This window comes from Pelophylax lessonae (assembly GCF_965119305.1).
Source record: "Pelophylax lessonae genome assembly, chromosome: 8".
NCBI lineage: Eukaryota > Metazoa > Chordata > Amphibia > Anura > Ranidae > Pelophylax > Pelophylax lessonae.
In genome coordinates, this window is record NC_138775.1 from 286,202,394 (window position 1) to 286,230,318 (window position 27,925).

The following is a 27,925-nucleotide window of genomic DNA, read 5'->3' on the forward strand; positions in this document are numbered from 1 at the left end:
AGAATAGTGTTCCATCATTGGTGTCAGTGAGAGGAATAGTGCCCCATCATTGGTGTCAGTGGATGGAATCGTGCCCCATCATTGGCATCATTGGGAGGAATAGTGTCCCATCATTGGTGTCAGTGAGAGGAAAAGTGTCTCATCATTGGTGTCAGTGGGAGGAATAGTGTCCCATCATTGGTGTCAGTGAGAGGAAAAGTGTCTCATCATTGATGTCAGTGGGAGTCTCCCCTTATATTGGTGGCCAGAGGAAAAATGCCCTCTCACATGGCCAGTGTAGAAATACCCCCTTGCATTTGCAGTCAGGGTAGACATGCCCCTTTACATTGGAGATCAGTGTAGACATGACCCCTACCACTGGATGTCAGTGGGGAGTGCCCCCCAATATTGGTGGCCATTGTAGGTGGGAGATCAATCAGCTGCTCAAGAACCACCTGGCATTGTTTGGAGGAATCCTAGGGTTCCAGGGAACCCTGGTTGAGAAAGCCTGCTCCAGAATATGATTTGTCCAGAAGGTTTAAGCTCAGTGGTCTCCAAGCTGTGACCTGTGGGCCAGATGTGACCCTTTGCTTACCTTTATCCATCCCTCAGTGCACTATTTCTCCCACTAATACAAGGAAATATTCCTCCCACTGACAGCAACGATGAACCAACACCTAAAATAGGACAGTATTCCTTGTACTGGCACCAATGATGGACCTTATTCCTTCCACTGACACCAATAATGAAGAACCATTCTTTCGACTGACACCAACAATGGGGAACCTTTCCTTCTATGGACAAAAACAATAGGGCTTTATTGCTTCCATTGACACCAATGATGGGACATTATTCCTTCCACTGACACCAATAATGAGGGACTATTGTTTCCACTGACACCAATGATGGGGAACCATTCCTTCTATGGACAAAAACAATAGGGCTTTATTACTTCCATTGACACCAATGATGGGACATTATTCCTTCCACTGACACCAATAATGAGGGACCATTCTTTCAACTGACACCAACGATGGGGAACCATTCCTTCTATTGACAAAAACAATGGGGCTTTATTAGTTCCATGACACCAATGATGGGGCATTATTCCTTCCACTGACGCCAACAATGGGTCAGCATTCCTCCCACTATCACCAACCCAACAATTCGTCACTAGTCCTCCCCTGACACCCAAAAATGGGTCACTATTCCTCCAACTGATACCAGCAATGGGTCATTTATTCCTCCTACTAACACTGATGATGGGGGCACCAATCCTTCCTCTGACACCGATGATGGGTCACTATTCCTCCCCCAACACCAACAATGGGGCAATGTTCCCTCCACTGGCACCAGGGATAGGACACTATTCCTTACAATTACACAGATGGGGCACTATTTCCCCTACTGATACCAAACATTGGCAATATTCCTCCCACCAATATCAATAATGGGACACTAATACTCCTCTTATTGACCACAGGCGCTATGTAATTTTCTTACTCCCACTGACAACCAAGCCTCAAACGTTTACTTCTCCCAATCCGGAAGGCGAGTAATCTGGCCCTTTGTTTAGAATGTTTTAAGACCCCTGGTTTAGTTGTATGGTCTCCAGAGTCTCCATATTAATGGTTTCTCAACTGCCAAGGGTGGCCAAAGCTGAAGATCTAAATCCCAGTGTAAAGCAAACAGAAAGTCAGGAATCAAATTAAAGTTAAGGCAGGTAGAGTTCAAGGGAGGTCAGTGGCAAAGAGTAACACCTAGGAGCTCCAAAACTCTGGAAATCTCTAAAGTTGAGCAAATAGCTCTTTAAAAAGAAGCTTAACCGATTGGTATTTTTTTCTCCGTGAATAGGTGCAGGTACTCCCCTCTTCTGAGTCACCCCTTGCCTCCACCCCCTACCCACCTCCGAGCGCTGTCCTTTGGTTCCACCCTCTACCCACCTCCCAGTACCCCCCATTTTAGAGAATACAGAACCAAGTATCATGTTGTGGTTCTAGGTAATTTGTATAGAATTTGTTAATGATAACTAGAAAAGTAGTAAAATAGATTCCCTGGAATAAGCAACAATAGACCCCCCCAACAATAGATCCCCCCAGCAACAATAAATCCTCCCCTGCAACAACCCCCCCCCCCCCCAATAAATCCTCTCCTGCAACAATAGACCCCCCCAACAACAATAGCCCCCAGCAACAATAGTTTCCCCAAGCAACAATAAATCCTCCATTGCAACAGAACCCCCCCCCCCCAACAACAAAATGCCCTCCAGGAACAATAGAACAATAGATTCACCCCAGCAACAATGGATCCCCCAGCAACCAGCATCAATAGGCTATTCAGCTCACCCCACTGCACCCCTTTGCCATTGCATACATTCAGACTGGAGGTGCCGGAACTGTGTTCCCCCACGTTCCCGCTGAAAAAAAAAGCCCTGGGTATTGGTGTGTTCAGCGAAGCCTCTCCAGGTGGGCTGCACAACAAAGGGCATAAATGGACATCAGAGAGAAACCTGGAGTGCCGGAAGATGCAGCAGAGAGACTCAAAGGGAGAACTAGGAAGTAGTGCCCAGATGGAGAACTGCCAGGAGGATGTGTCAGAAGGACCATCCCAAAGCTGGCCCAACAACTTTTTGACCCCTGGCTGCACCTTCGATGGCCAAGTGCAACATAAGGATGCTGATTTAGGTTTAAATACACTTTAGAACTCTCTGCAGTTTATTAAAAAGAAAAAAAAAAAGTATTCTGAAAACTGACAGCATTTTTTCAAGTCAAAGGGAGACAAGTGTTGAAATCCTTCAGAGAGGATGGAGGACAAAGCAAATGAAAAACAATGATATTTGTGAAAATTGCAAAGTATTTATGCCGCATTTAACAGTGAAAACTTGCCCAGAGGTGGAGGTGTGCTTTTAAACATTGCTTTTACCAGTTCTAACTGATCTTCATTAGTTCAAAAGGGTGAGGAGGAATAATAGGGTGACCCAGTAACCCCAAGTTTCCTCTTCTGTTCTCTACAGGGTATTGCCGCAGGAGCGCGTTCAAAAGGCGAACACAAACAGAAAGTCTTTCTAACGGTTTCCTTTGGAGGGATAAAAATCTTTGATGAGAAGACTGGTGTAAGTAGACATGGATCACACGCTGTCACTTTCCAACTGTTTAATATTCCCAGAATACACATGTTCTACATAGCAAATAAGCAATATCCAAAGATCAATTACATTCAGAGTGACTCATGTATGAGCAATTGTCTTACTGGTGGGAAAGGCAGATCTTGTACTGTGGTAGTCTTGCAACTAAGCCCCACTTGGGAATCCATTTGACTTCCTGCAGACCATTGATTAGTCCTTTTGAACCCATAACTTTACCATCAGGGCTGCTGTTAGAAATCATAGAGTCCCATACAACCTACTGGACAGGGCCCCCCTCCCCCACCCTGGGTGGGTGCAAGGTGTGTGGCCTTGAACACGGCTCCAGCTGCACGAACAGAATACTCATTCATGTGGCCAGAGTACCTGTGTGTATAAGCCCTTAATTATATTTTTTGCATTATTTTTTACAATTTTTTAAATAGCCCTGTGAGGGGTGGTGGGGGGGGGGTGACATTGTTGAAATATCAGGGCTTTTAACTGACTCCTGATGTCTCACTTTTGAGACAAAGAAATATTGAGGACACAGATGCTATTCCTTTCTCTGCAGCCTCAGCTGCACTGTAGAATGAATGAACAGGAAGTTCTCTCTACAGAGGCTCCCTGTTTGTTCATTTACAAACTGAAGTTTAAACACAATTTACTATGCTTCATTTATGAATGAACACAGGAGTGATCGGTACCAATCACTCACTGTGTTCATTCAGGAAAACAAGGGGCCGGTAAACATGACATAAGGGGGGCATTGAACTGTGATTTTAAACTTGTGGTACCGCCTACCAGACCTATGGTTATACTTGTTTTCAGGGCTTTTTTTCTCAGAGAATAGGTGCTGGAACTCTTTAAACAAGGTTTGGTGCCTAAAGCCAAGGGGGTGGGATTTTCAGGGCTTGTTGAAACAAATAGAATAAAATATTGGTAATTTATTGGAGAAAAAGCATAGGTAATAAACAATACTTTGATTTGTGTGTATGGGTTATAGACCCATAAGTGGTGGTGAAATCAGATAAGAAAGAGTGACAAGGTGATGTGGTGATAAAAAATATCTCTCCGTCAGTCCTTGCTTTGCATACAGCATGGGGTCTGTTGAGGGAGGATATCTAGGATGCCTACGCGTTTCGGCATACATAATACACTGCCTTTATCAAGGACAAATTGCCCACCATATTTGGAACATATATGTCTGCTCCTGGAACCTTGTGTCTGATCTCCTAAGTTTATCACACAGGAGTTGAGAAGGATGCTGCCTAAAGCAGTAGTTGCTTGAATGCACCAGTGGGGGATGAGTCCCGGTGGTTTCTGGTTTGTCAATTGTTGTAGTTCATGATATACACCAGTAGGGGGTGGTCCCGGTCAGTATTCCGGTTTGCCTTTTGGTGTTGTGGTGGTCAGAGCTGGGTGTTCTGAGGCAGCAGGTCCCGGGCATCCGTCACGTTCCCTCTGCTGGAAAGTGGTGCTGGAACTCTCCCCTTCTAAGTCACTTCTTGCCTCCGACTCCCACCCACCCCTGAGCACTGTCCCTTGGTTCCGCCCCCACCCACCTCCCAGCACCACCTCATTTAGAGAATACAGAGAAAAGTATCATTTTGTGATGCTAAGTAATTTGCATGGAATTTGGTAATGATAACAAGAAAAGCAGTAAATAGATCCTCTGCAGCCAGCAACAATATACCCCCCCCCCCCGCAACATTAGATTCCCCCACCAACATGGGACCCCTGCAACAATATATCACCAAGACTGTTAGAAATATAGGGTAAGGAACTTACAGTATCTGGCCCTATTTTAGTCCCCCTGGCCGGCCATTAGATGCCCGCATAGTTTGAGAGTGAGATTTGGCTTAAGAGCCGCTTGGGTTGAGTAGCAGCCCTGCCCCTGCTAGGAGAGGGGCACCCTGGGTGGAGGTTTAGTGGGAAAGTGAAGACATAGGTCCCCAATTCTTTTTCTGCTGCCTCAGCTGCACTGCAGAATGAATGAACAGTTTTCTCTACAGTTCATTCAAAAACTGAAGTTTATACACAGTTTACTAAGCTTCATTTATGAATGAACACAGGAGTGATCGGTACCAATCACTCACTGTGTTCATTCAGGAAAACAAGGGGCCGGTAAACATGACATAATGGGGGCATTGAGCTGTGATTTTAAACTTCTGGTACTGCCTACCAGATCTATGGTTATACTTGTTTTCAGGGCTTTTTTTTCTCAGAGAATAGGTGCTGGAACTCTCCCCTTCTAAGTCACTTCTTGCCTCCACCTCCTACCCACCCCTGAGCAATGTCCCTTGGTTCCACCCCTTACCCGCCTCCCAGCACCACCTCAATTAGAGAGTATAATGTTGTGGTTCTAAGTAACTTTTATGGAATTTGGTATTGATAACAAGAAAAGCAGTAAATAGATCCCCTGCAGCCAGCAACAGTATACCACACCCCCCCCAGCAACAATAGATTCTCCCAGCAACAATAGACCCCCAGCAACATACGATCCCTGAAACAAATATCACATAGACTATTAGAAAGGTAGAGTAGGGAACTTACAGTATATGCCCCCCAGGTTGGCCATTAGATGCCCCCTATGGTTTGAGAGTAAGATTTGGCTTAGGAGCCACTTGAGTTGAGTGCCAGCCCTTCCCCTGCTAAGAGAGGGGCACCCTGGGTGAAGGTATAATGGGAAAGCGAAGACACAGGTCCCCAAACCTTTTTCCGCTGCCTCAGCTGCACTGCAGAATGAATGAACAGGAAGGACTCTCTACAGAGGCTCCCTGTTCATTCACAAACTGAAGCATAGTAAATCCTAGGAAGGGTTGGTAGCCATAGTCGTCACAAGTAGAGTGATAACTGGTTTCAACAGTGGGTGGGCCAGCACAGACCAGCATGTATCAGGCTTTTTCCCCTTAATGTGTGCTCCTTTTGGGGATATTTCTTCTCACTTTCTGTCCTGGGGAGGGAAAAAAAACCTGACAGAAATTTTAAATCTTTATCTAAAACGAAAAAAAAATCAAATAAAAATTGGTTTGGCTAGAGTTGTGATTTAAAGCAGTGTTTCTCAACTCCGGTCCTCAGGGCACACTAACAGGCCAGATTTTAAGTATTACCTTGGGGAGATGCAGAATAGAATACTGCAATCACTGAGCAACAAATGATATCACCTGTGATGTATTTCAGTCTTCTTGAAAACCTGGCCTGTTAGTGTGCCCTGAGGACCGGAGTTGAGAAACACTGATTTAAAGCATTGGCGTTTGTTGGTTCGGTGAACCGAACATGTGAGCTTTTCGAGTCGCTTTTCTTCCCTGGTGTGACCTAATCCTCAATCTGAGGACTGCGAACTTTCACACAAAGGAATAGAAAAATGATGTCGGGGATTCACATGTTATATTTTCTATTATCTCCTCTGATCGGAGAATAAAGACTGCGGCAGATTTAGAACCAGCAAACTTTGAACGGCCACCATACTGATTTACAACAAATGGCCATTTCTCTGACCTCCGGCCATGATGGTGTCACTAGGACTGTGCGCTATACAGATCACAGCACCGCTACTAACAGCCCCATTATTCATCTATGGGGGAAGCACAAACACTTCTCAACATAAGCAGTTTGCTGTAACATGAAAGTCCAGTCTGCATGGAATCTGGCAAGGCGATGCAGACAGAGATGTATGATGTGCCGGTACAAGCTGGATCCTCGGCAATAAGGGCCCCGCGGGACCCTCTGCTGCTCCTCACATCTGCTTCTGTAGGGGAACTCCGCCTGAGATACACAGGAAAACAATTATAGAGATTGTAACCACCATTTATCTTCCATTCCTTTTTTTGTCTCTATACACTGGAAGTGTGCAAAGCCATTCTGAGCTACAGTAAATCTTCACTATTGAAGAGCTATGGCTGTGTCCTTCCTTCCTTCCTTCCTTCCTTCCTTCCTTCCTTCCTTCCTTCCTTCCTTCCTTCCTTCCTATTTTTGTTTCCTTCTGTTCCTCCCTTCTTCTTTCCTTTTGTCTTCTCCTTCCTAATCCCATCATTCTTTCTTCCTCTACTTCTTATCTTCATTTTTTTCTTCCTTTTTCTTCCTTTTCCAACCTTTCTTCTTTCTCTTAATACTTCCTTTCCTCCTTCCTTCTTTCCATCCTATTTTTTTCCTTCTTTCCTTACTTGTTTTCTTCCTTCCTTTCTTTGAACTTCTTTCCTTCCTTCATTCCTTCTTTCTTTCTTTCTTTCTTTCTTTCTTTCTTTCTTTCTTTCTTTCTTTCTTTCTTTCTTTCTTTCTTCCTGCTGTTCCCCTTTCCTTCTTTTCATCCTCCCTTCATTCTTTCTGTTCTTCCTTCCTTCTATCCTTCTTTCCCTCCTCCATTTTTCCCTTCCAGTTTTCCTTCCTTGTTCTTACCTTCCCTCCTTGTTTCCCTTCCTCCTTGTTGTTCCTTTTTTCGTCTGTTCTCCCTTTTTTCTAATAAATCTTCATTCTCTTGAAGAACTATGGCTGTTTTCTTTCTTTCTTTCTTTCTTTCTTTCTTTCTTTCTTTCTTTCTTTCTTTCTTTCTTTCTTTCTTTCTTTCTTTCTTTCTTTCTTTCTTTCTTTCTTTCTTTCTTTCTTTCCCTCTTCTTTCTTTCTTTCTTTCTTTCTTTCTTTCTTTCCCTCTTCTTTCTTTCTTTTCCTCCCTCTTCTTTCTTTCTTTTCTTTCCCTCCCTCTTCTTTCGTTATTTCTTTCTTTCTTTCTTTCTTTCTTTCTTTCTTTCTTTCTTTCTTTCTTTCTTTCTTTCTTTCTTTCTTTTCTTTCCCTCCCTCTTCTTTCTTTCTTTTCTTTCCCTCCCTCTTCTTTCTTTCTTTTCTTTCCCTCCCTCTTCTTTCTTTCTTTCTTTCCTTTTCTTTTTCTTTCTTTCTTTTCTTTCCCTCCCTTTTCTTTCTTTCTTTCTCTTTTTCTTTCTTTCTCTTTTTCTTTCTTTCTTTCTTTCTTTCTTTCTTTCTTTCTTTCTTTCTTTCTTTCTTTCTTTCTTTCTTTCTTTCTTTCTTTCTTTCTTTCTTTCTTTCTTTCTTTCTTTCTTTCTTTCTTTCTTTCTCTTCCTCCCTCTTCATTCTGTCCATATAAACAGACAATAACTGCAGAGCTAGTGTTGGGCTTTCTTATCAGCTCGGCGTATTCCATGTTTTTTTTTTTCTTTAACAATGATTTTACAAAAATGATACAAAATATCAGTTTATAAGGTTTTAACTATTAAACAAAAATAATAATAAGCAAATAAAACTGGTAAAGTCTTCATTTAATAGTAGAGCACAGATACTATTAAAATCTGATCCATGGTGTAAGATGGTTGGATGGTAAAGGAAAGTATGGCTAGATGTCATGTAACAGCTTGTTCCTACCAGAGACAATTGATGGTGTCTATAATATTAATACATTAGTAAATATTAAGTAATATGTCTTAATATGTTTATTTCCTATTGTCAGCTCCATCTAGTGGTCATAATGCAGTGTTTTCTTGAAATACCATATTATGGCCACTAGATGGGGCTGATGATCAGAGGAAATAAACATATTAGACACATTGCAGGGATTATTCTTGACAAATGTGAGAATGCCATGCCATCTGTACGTGATTTTTTTTGTATAAATGGACTCCCGAGTATATAAATTCAGCGGGATATTTGTATTGTTGTACACATTCTATACACATTGTTCACTGTAACTGTCTGTTGAGCTTTACCGCCACTCAACTGTAATGGATCCACAAGCATACCATAGCTCACAATCCACATAGACATGGATGCATGGAACATTTGCCATTTTACACAGCCCTCCTATATTATCCTAAAATTTGTATTGTTTATTTTTAAACCACAATTAAGCATGTCATCTAGAAAACTAAGAATTTTCTTGTTAATTAGGTATATTTAAGTCCATTTATTCATGTCATTATCTGATTATCCAGGGAGCTGAGGATGTATTCTTATTAAGCTGTGTTCCTCTTCTCCCCACATCCCCAATTAACGATCCTCTTTAATGAGCGCAGACGTGGCAGCAGTTCTTTAATGTAGTGACTAATTACTTGCCGCTTATAAAATATACAACCTGATGATTTCTGTGCTAGTTATCGAGGTGTGAATCGGTGTGACCCCGCAATGTTGCTTGTGTTGTCCGCGCTAATTGGTGTTGCGATGCCGTCTTGGGAATAATAATTGGCAGATTTCATTAGTTCTCATCAGCAGCTGGCTGCGTATTCTTCCACAAATTATTCAAACTTCAGCCGTTCGCATCCACAGATCGCGGCAATTCTTTGCTTTTCAACGAGAATGGAACGCATCTTTTTTATAAAACCAACAATATGTTACAAATAATAAACTTCTACTCTGCAAACATAACTCTTCTCTAAAGGAAAACAGTCAGTTGTGTCTTTGTGGGCCAGAAACTTATTTTTACAGATTTCAAGAACTTTAAAAAAAAAAAAAACAGGCTTTAGTATTTAACCCCTTCCTGCCAGCACAGAGATGTGCGCTATTCGTGCTGCCACATATGTGTGTCCCTGTGTTGTCCTGGGAGTACGCTTAGTTGCACCTTTCTGTCACCAACAGCTCCCTGTCATGTAGCAACGATTGGGAGCCAATAGGACAGGTTCTCAAATATGTGAACATGCCAATGAGATCCCATCTCCTTCCTTCCTTCCTTTTTTCCTTCATTACATCTCTCCGAGCTTTTTCCTTCCTTCCTTGCTTCTCTTTATTCTTTCTTCCTTGTTTCTTTCTGTCCTTCCTTGCTTCCTCCCTCCTTCCTTCCTTTATTCTTTCATTACTTCTTTCCACGCTTTTTCCTGCCTTTCTTTCTTCTTTCCTTCCTTCCTTCCTTGCTTCTTTCTTTCCTTCTGTTCTTATTTTCCTTTCTTCTTCCTTTCCCTTCTTTCTTAGCTTTTTTATTCCTTCCTTCCTTCCTTCCTTCCTTCCTTCCTTACTTCCTTCCTTCCTTCCTTTCTTCCCTGCATCTTTCTGTCCGTCCTTCCCTTCTTAGCTCCTTCCTTCGGGCCTTTCCTTTGTTTGCTCCTTTCTTCCATCCTTCCTCCCTTCCCTCCCCTTCCTTTCTTCCCTCCCTGCTTCTTTTTCCTCCTTCCTTCCTTCCTTCCTTCCTTCCTTCCTTCCTTCCTTCCTTCCTTCCTTCCTTCCTTCCTTCCTTCCTTCCTTCCTTCCTTCCTTCCTTCCTTCCTTCCTCCCTCCCTCCCTTCCTTCCTTCCTTCCTTCCTTCCTTCCTTCTTCCCTTCCCTCCCTTCCCTTCCTTCCCTTCCTTCCCTTCCCTTCCTTCCCTTCCTTCCTTCCCTTCCTTCCTTTCCCTTCCTTCCCTTCCCTTCCTTCCCTTCCCTTCCTTCCCTTCCCTTCCCTTCCCTTCCTTTCCTCCCTCCCTGTTTCTTTTAGTCTTTCCTTCCTTCCTTCATTCATTCCTTTCTTCCTTCCCTCCCTTCCTTTCTTCCTTCCTTCCTTCCTTCCCTCCCTCCCTCCCTTCCTTCCTTCCTTCCTTCCTTCCTTCCTTCCCTCCCTTCCTTTCTTCCTTCCCTCCCTTCCTTCCTTTCTTCCTTCCCTCCTTTCTTCCTTCATCCCTTCCTTTCTTCCTTCCCTTCCTTTCTTCCGTGCTTCATTTCTCCCTTTCTTCCCTCCCTTCCTTTCTTCCCTTTCTTTTCTTCCTTCCTTCACTTTCTTTTCTTCCTTTCTTCCCTTTCTTCCCTTTCTTTTCTTTCCTTTCTTCCCTTCCTTTCTTCCTTCCCTCCCTTCCTTTCGGCCTCGTTCACATAGGGGCGACGCTACTTCGCACCGCGACCTCCGAGGTCGCGGTGCGAGCAGCGCGCCGCGACCTCGGAGCGGCCGCCACGGACTTCATAACATTGAAGTCTATGGCGGTCGCCTCCTGGTCGCCCCAAAGAAGCTCTGGACCCTTTTTCTAAGTCGGAGCGACTTGTGTCGCTCCTATTAGAACGGGTCCGCAGCTTCCCTATGGGAGGCGACCTACGGCGACCTGTGAGGCGACCAGGTCGCCTCACAGGTCGCCTTAGTGTGAACGGGGACTTCTTCCTTTCAGAAAGGTGTTGTGTTAAATATTCATAATCTTTTTTTTTTTTGTTTACAACCTGTTTATTTGCGTATGTAAAATACAATAAAGAGAAAGATAACAGACAAATCGGGAGACTTCAGTAACAACAATGATGAAGCATCAAAACAGAATAGGGATAATAGGCAGCATCAGTTTAGTACATACATATCAGAAGGCACGAGTATGATATAAAGAAAGCCGCATGGCAAAGAATTGAACTACCACATCATATAAAAATAGTATCAGATTCACAGTAAATATCAGGGGCGTAACTAACTACAGGGGTTGCAATTACAACCGGGCCCCATGCTCCAGGGGCCCGTGCGGCTCCCCTGTACACCTGGATAGGAGGGGGGGGGGCGGGGGCAGCATGTAGAGAAATCACCGTCCTCCTTTTTCCTCCTGTAGCTGTAGGAGGAAAATGGAGGAGATTGGTTCCTCTGTATGCTGCCCCCACCACTCCTCCTATCCAGTTCACTTGTGTTCTGCTGTCTCTGGACCCCTGTGTGCTCCCCTGGTCCCCCCCCCCCCCCCCACTGTGCTCCTTCCCCCCTTCTGCCGGCTGCTGTAGGGGATGTGTCACAATAGAGAACCAGGAAGGGGGCGGTAGATATGTAATTTACCAGCTCCTTCCTTTTCTGAATGGACAGAGTCATAGTCAGTGACCTTGTAAAAAAATTTAATAAAATGATAAAAAATAATACAATTAAAATACCAAAAAAAAAAAAACTACTGACACCAGTGGGTGAACTTCCAGGATCGCAAAGGTCACATTTGCAACCGGGCCCTGGCATTCCACCACCGTGAGGAGGCCCCAAGATGGTAGTAAGGGGGCCCACTGCAGAACTTGTGAAAGAGTCCCGCTGCGGGAATATAATAAAGGGCCCGATCAGTGGGAAGAGCCCCAGGCATGAAGGGAAGGGCCCCAGTCAGGGGACCGGGGAGCCCTTCGTGGTTTCTTGCACCGGGGCCCTCAAGATTCTAGTTACGCCTCTGGTAAATATACAGTAGATGTTGATTGGACTACCAGGGATCCCATTTGGTAGTAAACAGATGCCATGTATCATTCAGTGTGTAAAGAATTCTTTCCATAAGCAGAATGGTGTCAGTTCTATCAACAGTAATGGGGAAAGGAATCGTAGGACAATGACCCAAAGGAACTGCAACACTCATGATGTGAAAACATTTTCATTCATGATGTAAAACCCCCTGGAAGGGGGCACAGCTTATGATAGGGCACTATTCCTCCCACTGACACCAATGATAGGACACTATTCCTCCCACTGACACTAATGATGGGGCACTATTCCTCCCACTGACACCAACTATGGGGCACTATTCCTCCCACTGACACCAATGATAGGACACTATTCCTCCCACTGACACCAATGATAGGACACTATTCCTCCCACTGACACCAATGATGGGGCACTATTCCTCCCACTGACACCAATGATGGGGAACTGTTCTTCCCACTGACACCAATGATGGGACACTATTCCTCCTCCTACTGACCACAGCACCATGTCATTTTTTTACTCTCACTGATCACCAAGCTTGAGGAATTGTTTATAGTCATTGACGCTCTGGCATTTTCTACTCCAACTGGCCCTAAAGTCTGAGCCCCGGTTCACACTTATGCGATGCGGGAAGGCTGCGAATTCGCAGCCTGTTCCCGCATCGCAAACGCACCCCTGGCAGTTCACACTACCATATGCGATACGCTGGGGGTGTCAATGTAATCTTAACAACACTCCCAGTTTGATCGCATATCGCAGTGCGATCTTGCAGTTCGCACAGGATCGGATCGCACAAGTGTGAACCGCTGTGCAATCCGATCCTGATGCGGCTGCAAAAAAGGGTCCTGTGAGTGTTTGCTGCGGGTGCGGTGCGAATTTAGCCATACAAAGTGTATGGCTAAACTCGCACCGCACAGCCGATCGCATGTAATGAAGGAGCAGTGCGCTCCAACATTACATGCGAACACCGCAGCCGCATGAGTGTGAACCGGCTCTTAAGGATAGTAAACTGGCCCATTGTTTAGAAAGTTTTGAGGCCCCTGTTCCATGACGTACCCAACACAACTTTATGTGGGTGACAACATTACTGGATATTACCAATAGAAGATCCAGCACCCTTCTATGAATGTTCCTCTAATTCTGTATTCTTCTGACACTGATGGGGCATTGACGGATGGGCCTGATCATTCTCATTTTAGAGATGCTGAGAAGGAAAAATAACCATCGCCTCATTATCGCTCTATAAACTATATTTGTTTGCTCCATTAAGTCTGTTCTACTTGATGTATCGATGAACAAAGTACAAAGTTCCCTCAGGAATACAACTGTGTAAACATTGTATCTTTTTTTTTTTTTTTGGCCAAGCTCATTACGCAGCATTTTGGGGAAATGGAAACAGTTAACACAAAGATAATCTTGAATTTATTTCATACATGTTAAGTAAACCACATTGACAAGCTTAATGAACAGACATCTGTCAAACTTCCTACCAGCAGTTCAGAAGAGGTAAACCGCGCTGACTTGCCCGTGAAGTTGAAAGCTGCGCCGTCGGTTGTAGGCTTTTTTTTTTTTCTTTTTTTCGACTGAACACTCTTTACCCCATATGTTTGACATTTCACAGAAAATGTGTTTTTATTGCATGCCAGAAACAGGAGATGAAAATATCGTTTGTTTCAAGCTTATGTGGTGCATTAATTGCTGCACATTATGGCAACCATGTATAATGTGAACTGCTGGTACATTCCCAGCTAGATAAATTCGGTGTAGTATTTTTGGGGGCAGGAATAACATTTACATACAAAAAAAAGTGGAATTCATAAAAAAAAAATAAAAAAATCTGAAAATGTATTATTATTATTATTATTAATTTATATTTTCCATGACCGTGGCCCAACCTAACCCAACTCATAAGATTATCACTGAACCTAAACGTACGTATATATAAACATTTTTTTTTTTTTCTCCCGAAATTGCACAAATAATTTCATACAAAAAGCTCTTGAGATGTTTTGCCTGCCTCCAAAGACCCCAAAAAAATGCCCAATTTGGGCATTTTTTTGGGGTCTTTGGAGGCAGGCAAAACATCTGAACTTGTGTATAGGGGTATATATACACACACACTTCTATGTATTTATACACATACACATATATAGATGTTATAGGAGCGGAAACATATTGGTGTGAATTATTTCATTAGCGCAAGTATAGTGTTCTGCTATTTTCACACCTATATATGTGTAGGTGTATATATACATACATGTGTGTGTATATATACCCCTATATACAAGTTCAGATGTCATGCCTGACTCCAAACATGTCCTAAAAAAAGCCCTATAAACGCCTGCAGCAAAAAGCAGGCTGACAGGCGAGAAGCCATATTACTGTTCTCTAAGTGACCTAAGAGAAACGATCTTTTCTCTATAGCGGTCACCCTGAAATGGAAGGGTTCGGTCACCCTGCCATAGCAGTCAGAGTCAGTTAACCCTACACTACACTACGGTCACCCTGGCACTTAACAATTTCCCTACAGAAACTATATTTTTGAAGCTAACTAAAGTGGAAAATAGCACCCTAACTACACTAGATATCCCTTTCCTCACACTTATAATTGCTAAATGACACTTTGAAGCAGAAGTAACAGAACTGCTTCCTTTCTCTTCCACAGCCCTGGATTAAAATGGTGGAGATTTGGCGGGGGCTATCTTATATACTGGGGGGCGTATTCACTAATGATTGCCCTCTGGACCCCCTAGTCACTCCAATCACATTGATAGCATTCTCCTGCCCCCTCAATTGGCTTTTACTGATGGTTCTGGTCCAATCACGGGCTTTTAAAGCCCATTTCCTGTCCCATTGCATTTTGGTCGGCTCTGGTTGCCGAATTCCGAACTTTTTTCAGCAAAAAGTTCTAAATTCGGCCGAACCTCGAACAGTCAATGTTCGGGTCGAACCGATGGTTGACCTGAACCGTTCGATCATCCCTAATGACCGTTGCCCAACCTAACCCAACTCATAAGATTATCACTGAACCTAAACATACGTATATATAAACATTTTTTTTTTTTTCCAAAATTGCACAAATAATTTCATACAAAAAACTCTTGAAAGGAAAAAGGGTAATCACAGTGAAAAAATAATCATTTCTAAAAAAAATTTAAATAAGGAATTATGGTTTTTCCAGGACCTTTGGCTAAGCCCAAGCTAACCCAAATCATAAGATTATCAATAAAACAAAACTACATTCCCTGGTTTCTCTTAAGAATGAATAAAACCTAAACTATATACTGTAAATAAAAACTATTTTTTTTTTTTTATGTATTTCTCCTAAAACTGCAGAATAAAGTGGTCAATTTTAGTGAAAGGTTGGCAAAATATAATGAAGTTAATGGGGGAATTAAAAAAAAAAAAGTTAAAAGAAAAAGAAATTTGCACATAATGGTAAACCTGCATGTGAAATGTTGGTACGTTACCAGCTAGATAAATTCGGTGCAGTATATTTGGAGACAGTAAAATTAAAATTTACATAAATAAAAAAAACTCTTATAAAAAGGGTAATCACAGTGAAAAAAAATATTTCTAAAAATGTGTAAATGTAATAAGGAATTATCATTTTTACAGGACCTTACCCAACCCATAAGACAATCACTAAGGATCCTTTCACACGGGCGATCTGATCCGATCCGTCTGTCAGTTTTTCAGGCGAACTGGATCGGATGCTCCATGCATACCTATGGGGCAGCGGATGTCAGTGGAGACATCCACTGCTATCCGATTCCGATCCTGTCCGTGAAATCCGGACCGAGGGAAACCCTATTTTCCATCCGTCTGGCGGATCGGATGGGATCGGATGAGAACGGACAGGCGTTCCGTTGTCACCCGATCTCCTCATAGAGGACAGTGGGGATCTGACAGCTCCGTCTCCGCACACAGAGAGGAGACAGAGCTATCATCCGCCTGCTCAGCGGGGATCGGCAGAACGATTCCCCCGCTGAGCAGCGAACAGACCCCGTCGGACGGCGCATCGAGTGAAAGGACCCTAAACCTAAACATTAAAAGAAAATAAAATTTGAAATTGCAGCAAATTTGGGAGATTTTGGTGAAATTTTGGTTAACTATATTAAAGTGAAGGGGAAGTAAAAAAAAAAAAAAAAGAAGGTTAAAAATAAATATAAAAACAGTATCAGTATATGTATATATACATATATATATATTTTTTTTTTTTTTGGGTGAAATTTTGGCTAACTATATTAAAGTGAAGGGGAAGTAAGAAAAAAAAAAGGATAAAAATAAATATAAAAACAGTATCAGTATATATATATATATATATATATATATATATATATATATATATATATATATATATATATATATATAATATATAAATTGGTGACTAGGGATGATTGAACGGTTCGGGTCCACCATCGGTTCGGCCCGAACATTGGGTGTTCGAGGTTCGGCCGAATTTAGAACTTTTTGCCCAAAAAGTTCGGAATTCGGCAACCAGAACCGACCAAAATGCAATGCTTCAGGAAATGGGCTTTAAAAGCCCGTGATTGGACCAGAACCATTAGCAAAAGCCAATTGAGGGGGCAGGAGAATGCTAGGAATGTGATTGGAGTGACTAGGGGGTCCCTAGGCCAATCATTAGTGAATATGCCCCCCAGTATATAAGATCGCCCCCGCCAAATTCCTAGCATTCTTGTACGGGACATGGAAGAGAGTGGAACGCTGTTCTGTTCTAATGTGTTACAAAGTGTCATTTAGCTATTTTTAGTGTGAGGAAAGGGATATCTAGTGTAGTTAGAGTGCTCCTTTACACTTAAGTTAGCTTCAAAAATTTAGTTTCTGTAGGGAAAGTGTTAAGTGTAAGGGGACCGTAGTGTAGTGTAGGGTTAACTGACAGTGACTGCTATGGAAGGGTGACAAAATCCTTCCATAGCAGGGTGACCGCTATAGAGAAATGATCATTTCTCTGAGTTGCTTCGGGACAGGAATATGGCTTCTCACCAGCAAGCATTTTTCATGCTGCAGGGGCTGCCACTGCCAGTGCTTTTTTGAGGACATGTTTGATGTCAGACATGACATCTGAACATGTGTATAGGGGGTATATATACACATATATGTCTGTATATATATACCCCTAGACATATATAGGTGTGATAGTAGCAGAAATATATGCTTGCGCTAATGAAATCATTTACAGTAATATATTTCTGCTACTATCACACCTATATACAGGGAGTGCAGAATTATTAGGCAAATGAGTATTTTTGAGGATTAATTTTATTATTGAACAACAACCATGTTCCCAATGAACCCAAAAAACTCATTAATATCAAAGCTGACTATTTTTGGAAGTAGTTTTTAGCTTGTTTTTAGTTTTAGCTATTTTAGGGGGATATCTGTGTGTGCAGGTGACTATTACTGTGCATAATTATTAGGCAACTTAACAAAAATCAAATATACAGTATACCCATTTCAATTATTTTTTTTACCAGTGAAACCAATATAACATCTCAACATTCACAAATATACATTTCTGACGTTCAAAAACAAAACAAAAACAAATCAGTGACCAATATAGCCACCTTTCTTTGCAAGGACACTCAAAAGCCTGCCATCCATGGATTCTGTCAGTGTTTTGATCTGTTCACCATCAACATTGCGTGCAGCAGCAACCACAGCCTCCCAGACACTGTTCAGAGAGGTGTACTGTTTTCCCTCCTTGTAAATCTCACATTTGATGATGGACCACAGGTTCTCAATGGGGTTCAGATCAGGTGAACAAGGAGGCCATGTCATTAGCTTTTCTTCTTTTATACCCTTTCTTGCCAGCCACGCTGTGGAGTACTTGGACGCGTGTGATGGAGCATTGTCCTGCATCAAAATCATGTTTTTCTTGAAGGATGCAGACTTCTTCCTGTACCACTGCTTGAAGAAGGTGTCTTCCAGAAACTGGCAGTAGGACTGGGAGTTGAGCTTGACTCCATCCTCAACCCGAAAAGGCCCCACAAGCTCATCTTTGATGAAACCAGCCCAAACCAGTACTCCACCTCCACCTTGCTGGCGTCTGAGTCGGACTGGAGCTCTCTGCCCTTTACCAATCCAGCCACGGGCCCATCCATCTGGTCCATCAAGACTCACTCTCAAAATAACAGCCCATGAACTGAGAAAAGTCAAGCGTACAGCTGCCAAGATGCCACTTGCCACCAGTTTGCTGCAACATCACTGGAGTGCCCAAAAGCACAAGGTGTGCAATACTCAGAGACATGGCCAAGGTAAGAAAGGCTGAAAGACGACCACCACTGAACAAGACACACAAGCTGAAACGTCAAGACTGGGCCAAGAAATATCTCAAGACTGATTTTTCAAAGGTTTTATGGACTGATGAAATGAGACCCAAAAAAATGCCTGCTATTAAACCGGCAAGGTGTGAAAACCGAGAAGAGAAGCCAACCCCCTGAGCTGAAAGTGTTCTAATACAAACTATCTTTTTTTTAATGGTTCTGGACATGCTACAGAGCTGAAACTTCACATGTACACTTTTTAGACCCCCCAGATACGAAATCCAAAGTAAAAATCAAAAAATCTCTTTTTTTTTTTTTTTTTTTTAATTTTTCAATAATTGGCTTTTTTTTATCAAAAATTACAACTTTTAAGAACTTTTTTTTGTGTGATTTTGTGTCTGGGGGGTCTAAAAGGTGTACCTGTGAAGTTTAAGCTCTGTAGCATGTCCAGAACCAGAAAAAAAAGATCATATAGGTGTAAAAGGAGGGTCCCACATCCCTGTTCTACTGAAAAATTATCTTTTTTTTATGGTTCTGGACATGCTACAGAGCTGAAACTTCACATGTACCCCTTTTAGACCCCCCAGATACTAAATCCAAAGTCAAAATAAAAAAATCTCTCTTTTTTTTTTTCAATAATTGGCTTTTTTTATCAAAAATGACAATTTTTAAGAACTTTTTTTTGTGTGATTAATAGTTAATGGGGCATGACCCAGAACCCTAGGGACTTTTTAGGGGCATTTATTGGGTTTTAGGGCTTAAAAATTGTGTTTTTTGATTACCGAAGTTCGGGTCCCATTGATTTCAATGGGGTTCTGAAATCCGGGCCGAACTTTCGGGAAGTTCGGATGTTCTGGCCGAACCGAACTTTTCAAAAGTTCGGTCATCCCTATTGGTGACCACTTGGTCTTTCTTCTGCCCTCACTTTTCTTTGTTTAATTGAAGTAAAAATTATGGTGGTTTTGGTTGCTTATATGGGTGTAATACACTACCTCCTAAAGCCCCGGTGCCCAAATTTTGGCCCATTGGCCGCATGTGGCCCTTTGCCACTTATCGTGTGGCTCTCTGGGCTCTTGCAGAGGGTTTTCTGTGGTTTTCCGTCTGAAAAAAGAAGAAAAAAACAAACAAAAAAACAGCTAAAGCAAAAAAAAAAAAAAAAACCACAAAACTCTAAATTAAATAAACAAATTATCCTAATTACGTTCCAAGACTTTTTTTTTTTTTTTACCTAAACGGTTCATTGAGCAAAACTGAGAAACTATAAATTTCACACAAAAAAAAAAATCAGTTTTGCAGAAATCAGCTAAGCCCTTGTGATGACCTATGAGAAGAACATGTTTGTCAACTTATAATGTTTATTTTATTCTATTTCCATCCCGAAATCTAAGCACCAGCCCCGAGCTTATTAATGAGCTCTCCAGCTCACCGTTATGTTCTCTCCATCCCTGAGAGGAAACATAACAGCTTCCATTGCCAGGTCATATCTTGACACCCAACGGCAGACCTTAATTAATTTCCCCTCCCCCATCCAACAATTAATACAACATTCTATTAATTAAACATTTGTCTTCCGCGGGGAAAACTATTCATATTTCAAAGAGCAGTTATGTTAACACTTATCATTTTTCCCACTGTCATTCCTTCAAGGAGACCCGATCCAGCGTGCCACGGTACTCCGTCCTTGACATCCATCCAGCAAATCTGTGCGACTTTCTGTTGAAGCAACTTAGTACAGTTTACCATCTGCAGATCTCCAGCCATCTGCTTTAAAAGTCGTTATTTTTGTAAGCTGTTGCTAATTTTTTTTTTTTTTTCCTTTAACCCTGTTGAGTGGGTGGATAAGAAATTGACGCGAAAACTACATATGCTAGAACATTGGCGTGACTAAAGAAGAGCGAACCTCTAAAACGTTTGGTCAGTTTGGGTTTAGCCAAAATGTAAAAAAATTCCAGAACCTCAAAAATTCAGAATTTCCGAGCTGGAAGTCTTAATTAAAGTCTATGGGCATTTGAGTCCAAACAGAAGGGCACACACTGCTCAGGGCAAGTAAAGACTCGCCTTGGCTCACCACCGTTAAAAGCAGGTATAACGAGAAAGAAGATAGCAGCACACCGCAGTTAGATGAATGCTTGTCAAGATTCTTTCTTTGTCGCTATGCCAGATGGATGAAACAGGACAAGGTTGACGCGTTTCACACAAACATATCAGGCTTGTTCACAACACCATTGTGACCCAAACACAGGCTTTTTAAAGGGTAAGTCCAAAAAGCTTAAATCACCTGAGTTAATTAGCCGGCTAATGCATAACAATTAAACTCACCTAATAAAAACATTGCAAAAATCCAAAAACTGTGTAGTTAAAAGGTAGGAGTCATAACAGTATCAGTGGAAAAAAGAAGAAACAAAACAAACAAACAAAGAAAAAGGATGCACAATATATAACACAATTATGTACATTGTAAAAGCAAAAACAGATACAAATGGAGACAAACGAAGGAATGAGTGCTGCCAGGATTGCTGCAGAGGTTTAAGGGGTCAGGGGTCAGCCTGTCAGTGCTCAGACCATACGCCGCACCCTGCATCAAATTGGTCTGCATGGCTGTCATCCCAGAAGGAAGCCTCTTCTAAAGATGATGCACAAGAAAGCCTGCAAACAGTTTGCTGAAGACAAGCAGACTAAGGACATGGATTACTGGAACCATGTCCTGTGGTCTGATGAGACCAAGATAAACTTATTTGGTTCAGATGGTGTCAAGCGTGTGTGGCGGCAACCAGATGAGGAGTACAAAGACAAGTGTGTGTTGCCTACAGTAAAGCATGGTGGTGGGAGTGTCATGGTCTGGGGCTGCATGAGTGCTGCCGGCACTGGGGAGCTAAAGTTCATTGAGGGAACAATGAATGCCAACATGTAATGTGACATACTGAAGCAGAGCATGATCCCCTCCCTTCGGAGACTGAGCCACAGGGTATTGACCCCAAACACACCTCCAAGATGACCACTGCCTTGCTAAAGAAGCTGAGGATAAAGGTGATGGACTGGCCAAGCATGTCTCCAGACCTAAACCCTATTGAGCATCTGTGGGGCATCCTCAAACGGAAGGTGGAGCAGCGCAAGGTCTCTAACATCCACCAGCTCTGTGATGTCATCATGGAGGAGGGGAAGAGGACTCCAGTGGCAACCTGTGAAGCTCTGGTGAACTCCATGCCCAAGAGGATTAAGGAATTGCTGGAAAATAATGGTGGCCACACAAAATAATAACACTTTGGGCCCACTTTGGACATTTTAACTTAGGGGTGTACTCACTTCTGTTGCCAGCGGTGTAGACATTATTGGCTGTGTGTTGAGTTATTTTGAGGGGACAGCAATTTTACACTGTTATACAAGCTGTACACTCACTACTTTACATTGTAGCAAAGTGTCATTTCTTCAGTGTTGTCACATGAAAATATATAATAAAATATTTGCAAAAATGTGAGGGGTGTACTCACTTTTGTGAGATACTGTATATATATATATATATATATATATATATTTACCAGAGACCCTAGAGAACAAAATGGTGGTCGTTGCAATATTTTATGTCACGCTATTTGCGCCACGGTCTTTCAAACACAATTTTATTTGAAAAAATAAACTTCAATGAATTTAAAAAAAAAAACTAAACAGTAAAGTTATCCCAATTTTTTTGTATAATGTGAAAGATGATGTTACACCAAGAATCATGATCTTTATTCTAAGCTAAAAAATTGTGTTTCTCATTTTATCCAGAATCATGAAGCTCTACACCATACAAATGTAAATGGGCTTTAAAAATTCTACCAGGGGTACTATCATAGAGTTCAGCACAGAGGGAGAGGCTCAAGTTTTAGCTCTACAAACTCTGTGTAATGAGTACACCCTATGGAACTTTTTAAATATTTTTTAAAATAATAATGATAAGCGGGGGATTTTGGCAAAATTGATTTACCTTCAAAATGACCAGTTTTGCCAATTTTTAGCAATTTTTGCTCATTGATCTGCCCAGGCGCTCAATGAGTAAAAGCTGCTTGGAAAAAGGATTGTGGGGGGGGGGGGGGTGTTTGTGGTCAGTCAATTGGGGCTTTTGGTAACATTAAGTTTACTGCAAAATTACAAATTTTTACGGAATTTAATCATTGATCTGCTTAGGTACTCAGTGAGTGGAAGTTGCTTAAAAAAAGAGGAGAGGGTTGTGCTCGGTCAGCTGGGTCATTTTGTAAAATTGATTTCTCTGCAAAATTACTAATTTTGCCAATTTGTACAGAATTTACTCATTGAATACAATATAAAATAACAATAATAATAATGATAAATATAATATAAAATAAAAATAAAATATATAATATAATATAATTTAAAATAATAGAATAAAATCCTTGTATCAAGAAACAAGGGTGGAAAAATCGCAACTTCAATGACAAAAATTTGTGGTTGAGTTTATTCAAGAAATTTGAATTTATTAAATTTTATTATGTATCAAAAAATGTTTACAGTGTAAAAAATGGTGTATTAACCCCCAGCATCAGGATACACACAAAAGGTGCATAAAAACTTTGCATACCTGACAAAAAAACATAAAGCATAACACAAAAACCATAAACGTCCGGACGACAAATGTCTCGACACACAGAGTTGTACCACGGCAAAATTGCCGCTATGTATTTATTCTCCAAGATCTGAGTTATATCCGGTAACAACACATATTTGTGTGTAGATCCCCTTGGGAGCTCAGGCTAGGATAAAGCTGGGATTGGTCATGTAGAATCCTACAAACTATGTTCTCCACATCCAGTATATATCTACACAATCCTCATCCAATGGAGTTATGTAGGTAACTGTAAAATTCCTTATGGTAGGTATTAAATATCTGCATTATACACAGTTCCTATCCATGATTATGTCCTTCCGATAGATCAATGGTATGAATCCAAGTTCAATCAAAATAGAATAGTTCAATAAACGCAGCTAGTTGAATCAAGATATTGCAGTGTCTCTAAGTGCAGCAGGGCTTAAGCAGATGGTTTGAACAAATGGTTATGGCACACAGACCTGTGGATCACAATGGAGGATGGATTATTATCCATTTCTGCAAAGAGACTGCGGCCAACACTCTATTACGAGCAGATAGTCATCACCCAGACTGGCTCAACAATGGAATTGGCCAGTTTCTACATATTAAAAGGAATTGTATGAGATCAAGTGACTATAGGAGGGAGGGAGATGAACTCTATGGAAGGTTTCGTGAACACGGTTATACACATAAACAGATTTGAAAGGCAAAGCTTAGGGCAGCGAATTATGGCAGAAAGAGCCTCTTGAAAACCATGGAAAAAGAAGTGGGACACGAGGAACCTGACCCCGTAAGACTGATAACACAGTTTGGAGCCCAATGGGACTCTGTCCGTGAGAGCCTCCAAAAGCACTGGGGGATCCGGACTAACACCCCTGGTTTGGCGAGTATAGTTGGACCTGCGCCAAAAATGGTGGCCCACTGAACAAGAAATTTGGGTAACATGCTAATACACTCATACAAAAGAACAGAGAAAAAACTGGCTCTCACAATATCCTAGAAGTAAGGGGATGTTTCCATGCGGCCAGTGTCAGATATGCCCATATGTTGGCTGAACGGACAATTTTAGGGATGCATTGGATGAGAAGAGCTTTCAAATAAGGGACCAGATTAACTGTTTTAAAAAAGGACAAAACGTTCTTCTGACGGGAGTCTCTTTGGGCGGTGGGCGTGTGGAGCCCAAATTACCTTAGAGAGGTCGGGAAACTCCTTGTCCAGCTTCCCCGGCCCCTCCTATGTGTAAGTCACCCCGTGTCTATTAGGGGCACATATGACTGAGAACCCCAGTCGGGTCTACACTAACCAGACTCACAGTAAAACCACACTGGACTCAGCACTTCGTGTTACCCCTGTTATCCTGGGCTCTATGTGTGGTTTGTGTTTAAAGAATGAAGGGGCTCTGTCACTTGGGACAGTGATATTTATGAACAATATCCCTCAATAAATATATAATGATACATTGGTTCAACCTTTTCAGGCTGCTTGTAGGAGATTCTCCCACAGACCATTGCTAGATAGTTTGAGGTGGGATGGGGTTTGCTATTGTTTAGTGCCTGTATCCCATTGTTCTGTTGTTTCTGTCTGCCTTGGGATCAACCTATTATGGGATGTATATGTGTATGTGGATTACCTGCTAAAGGGGGGTTGTCCCAGAGCGTAAATCTCTCTGTGCCTGTGTTTGAATAAGCAGTCTTATGCTTCTGACCACCCTACACTGATGTCTCGATAAGTGACTGGGTGGGCTAAGGGATCTTGGATCGTGCTGGTACCAGGCAAGGGAGGATTATACGGTGGACATACTCTTCTTGAATACGGGGGTCCGTCACCGTTCTGACAGAATGTAATAATTGTTCTGCTTAGGTGCTCAATGAGTGAAAGTTGCTTGAAAAAAAAAAAAAATAGGGAAGGGTGGGGGTGATGGGGGAGGATTCGTGGTCGGTCAGTTTGGTCTTTTTGTAAAATCGATTGTGCTCTGCAAAATTACCAGTTTTGTAAATTTTTACAGAATTTCCTGACCTGCTTAGGCATTTGCATGAAAAAAAAAGGAGGGGGGGCTTGTTTGTGTGTGTGTGCTCTACCTCTAGATTATTTTATGTTATATGTTGTCTTGTTTTTGCAAAAAATTATACATTGGTACGACCAAATGTATAATTACTTAGAATTGTAATTGGGGAGTATATAGGAAAACTGCACAATCATGCGACGCTGTACCCAGATAAAATGTATGTCCTTTTTCCCCCACAAATGGAGCTTTCTTTTGGTGGTATTTGATCACCTGTGCGATTTTTCTTTTTTTGCACTATAAACAAAAAAAAATGTGACATTTCTGAGAAAAAAAAAAGAAACAATATGTTTCACATCCTGCTCAATAACACCCCCCCCCCAAAAAAAAAATAAAATAAAAATATTTTTTTTTAATCCTTTTAGGCCAATTTGTATTCTGCTACATATTCTTGGTAAAAAAAATCGCAATAAGCGTATTTTGATTGGTTTGCGCAAAAGTTATCGCGTCTACTAACTACGGGAAAGATTTATGTAATTTTTATTTATTTTATTTTTTTCATTAGTAATGGCGGCGATCTGCGATTTTTTTAGCGCCACTGCGACATTGCGGCATACAGATCTTGACCCCTAACTGACATTTTTGACACTTTTGGGGGGACCAGTGCCATTACTACAGTAATCAGTGCTAAAAATATGCACTGTTACTGTGATAATGACATTGGCAGGGAAGTGGTTAATCTAGGGGCGATCAAAGGGATAAGTGTGAGCCTGGGGGGGGGGGGGGGGGGCTTGTGAAAGGATCATAGAGACATGTGTTCCTGTATAGAAGGATCACAGGATCACAGGCGCTCAGTGATCATTTCAGAGAGAAGAATGGTCTGCTGTGTTTACAACGGGGAGCGATCGCGGGTGCCTCGGCGGCAATCACGGCAGCCGGCCCCTTGCATCGGCATTACAGCTTAAAAAACGCCTTTTCATGTTATTCTGTGTGTCCATGCAGGAGCTGTGAGCGGTAAAGGCATTTTCAAGTTGCAAAAAAAGAATGCAGGGCAAGTGCGTTTTGGAGAAGCAGCGTTACAGCTGTAAAAACGCCTGATGCATCTAGACATGGCTAAAGGCGTTGTAAGGCTGTATCTGCATCAAGTGTTTTTAAAGGGATTGTAAAGGCAGAAGATGCATTCTGTTATAAAAAATATTTAAAAAAAATCTTCTGTATGCAGCAGCCTCCCTTAGACCCCCAAACACTCACCTGAGGTCCATCATTATCCAGCGATGTTGCAGGAGTGTCTAAGCTGCCTGGGAGTCCCCTCCTCATTGGCTGAGATAGCAGCGCGGCGTGATTGGCTCTCGCTGCTATCAATCAAAATCATTCAGCCAATCAGGAGAGAAAGGGGTCACGGCTTTGTGTCTAAATGGATACAGGGAGCTGTGACTCGGCTTGGGTGCCCCCATATCAAACTGTTTGCTCTGGGGGCACTCAACAGGAGGGAGGAGCCAGGAGAGCCGAAAGAGGGACCCGAGAAGAGGAGGATATGGGCTGCTCTGTGCAAAACCAACTGCCAGGGCCGGACTGGCCCACCGGGATACGAGGAAATTACCCGGTAAGCCAGCAAGTCCCCCTGCCCTGGGGCCGCTTGAAGGGCAGTGGCACACATAAAAAAATGGGTGCGGCCAGTCTGACATGTCAACTGTGTATGTGCCACTGCCGCTCGGAAAAACCCATACATGCTCAGCCATTCTCGGGCAGACTGCGCATGCGCAGTGACGTGATGGCGCCGGGCGGTGCCATTTTTAAATGTAAGGCACCTCACAGATGGGCAAGTAAGACCCCCTCCTTTACCCCTGCATCTCCTGTACCATGCCCGCAGCCTCTGCCTCTCCTGTACCATGGCCACAGCCTCGGCATCTCCTATACCATTAGGGTTGCCACCTCATTCCTTTAAACCAGAATACATATCAATTTCACAGGTTCTGAGGCTAATATAATGCAGAGAAGGCACTAAGTGACTTTAATTACCACCTTAATCAGCCACAGAACCTGTGTAATTAATGTGTGTCCTGGTTTAAAGGGATGAGGTGGCAACCCTATGTACCAGGCCCACAGTTCCTGCATCTCCTGTACCATGCCCGCAGCCTCTGCATCTCCCGTACCATATCCGCACCTCTGACGTCTCCTGTACCATGTCCGCAGCCTGTGCATCTCCTGTACCATGCTCACAGCCTCTGCATCCCCTGTACCATGTCCGCACAGCCTATGATATCTCCTGTACCATGTCCGCAGCCCCTGCATCTCCTGTACCATGTCCGCAGCCCCTGCATCTCCTGTACCATGTCTGTAGCCTCTGCATCTCCTGTACCATGTACGCAGCCTCTGCATCTCCTGTACCATATATGCACAGCCTATGACATCTCCTGTACCATGCCCGCAGCCTCTGCCTCTCCTGTACCATGGCCATAGCCTCTGCATCTCCTGTACCAATGCCGCAGCCTCTGCCTCTCCTGTACCATGGCCACAGCCTCTGCATCTCCTGTACCAATGCCGCAGCCTCTGCATCTCCTGTACCATATCCGCACCTCTGACTTTTCCTGTACCATGTCCGCAGCCTGTGCATCTCCTGTACCATGCCCGCAGCCTCTGCCTCTCCTGTACCATGTCCGCACAACCTATGACATCTCCCGTATCATGTCCGCAGCCCCTGCATCTCCTGTACCATGTCTGTAGCCTCTGCATCTCCTGTACCATGTCCGCAACATCTGCATCTCCTGTACCATATATGCACAGCCTATGACATCTCCTGTACCATGCCCGCAGCCTCTGCCTCTCCTGTACCATGTCCGCACAGCCTATGACAT

At 42.6% G+C, this 27,925-nt stretch overlaps 1 protein-coding gene across 11 annotated transcripts in view; it reads left to right on the plus strand.

Moving 5' to 3' along the window:
• The window catches only part of DAB1 (DAB adaptor protein 1), a 1,145,503-nt gene that overhangs the window by 936,417 nt on the left and 181,161 nt on the right, over positions 1 to 27,925 (plus strand). For all 11 annotated transcript variants that reach the window (XM_082264815.1, XM_082264809.1, XM_082264811.1 and 8 more), the window contains one exon: positions 2,993 to 3,091. In XM_082264815.1, the coding sequence (XP_082120941.1) occupies positions 2,993 to 3,091 (99 nt within the window). The remainder of the gene's footprint in view (positions 1 to 2,992; positions 3,092 to 27,925) is intronic.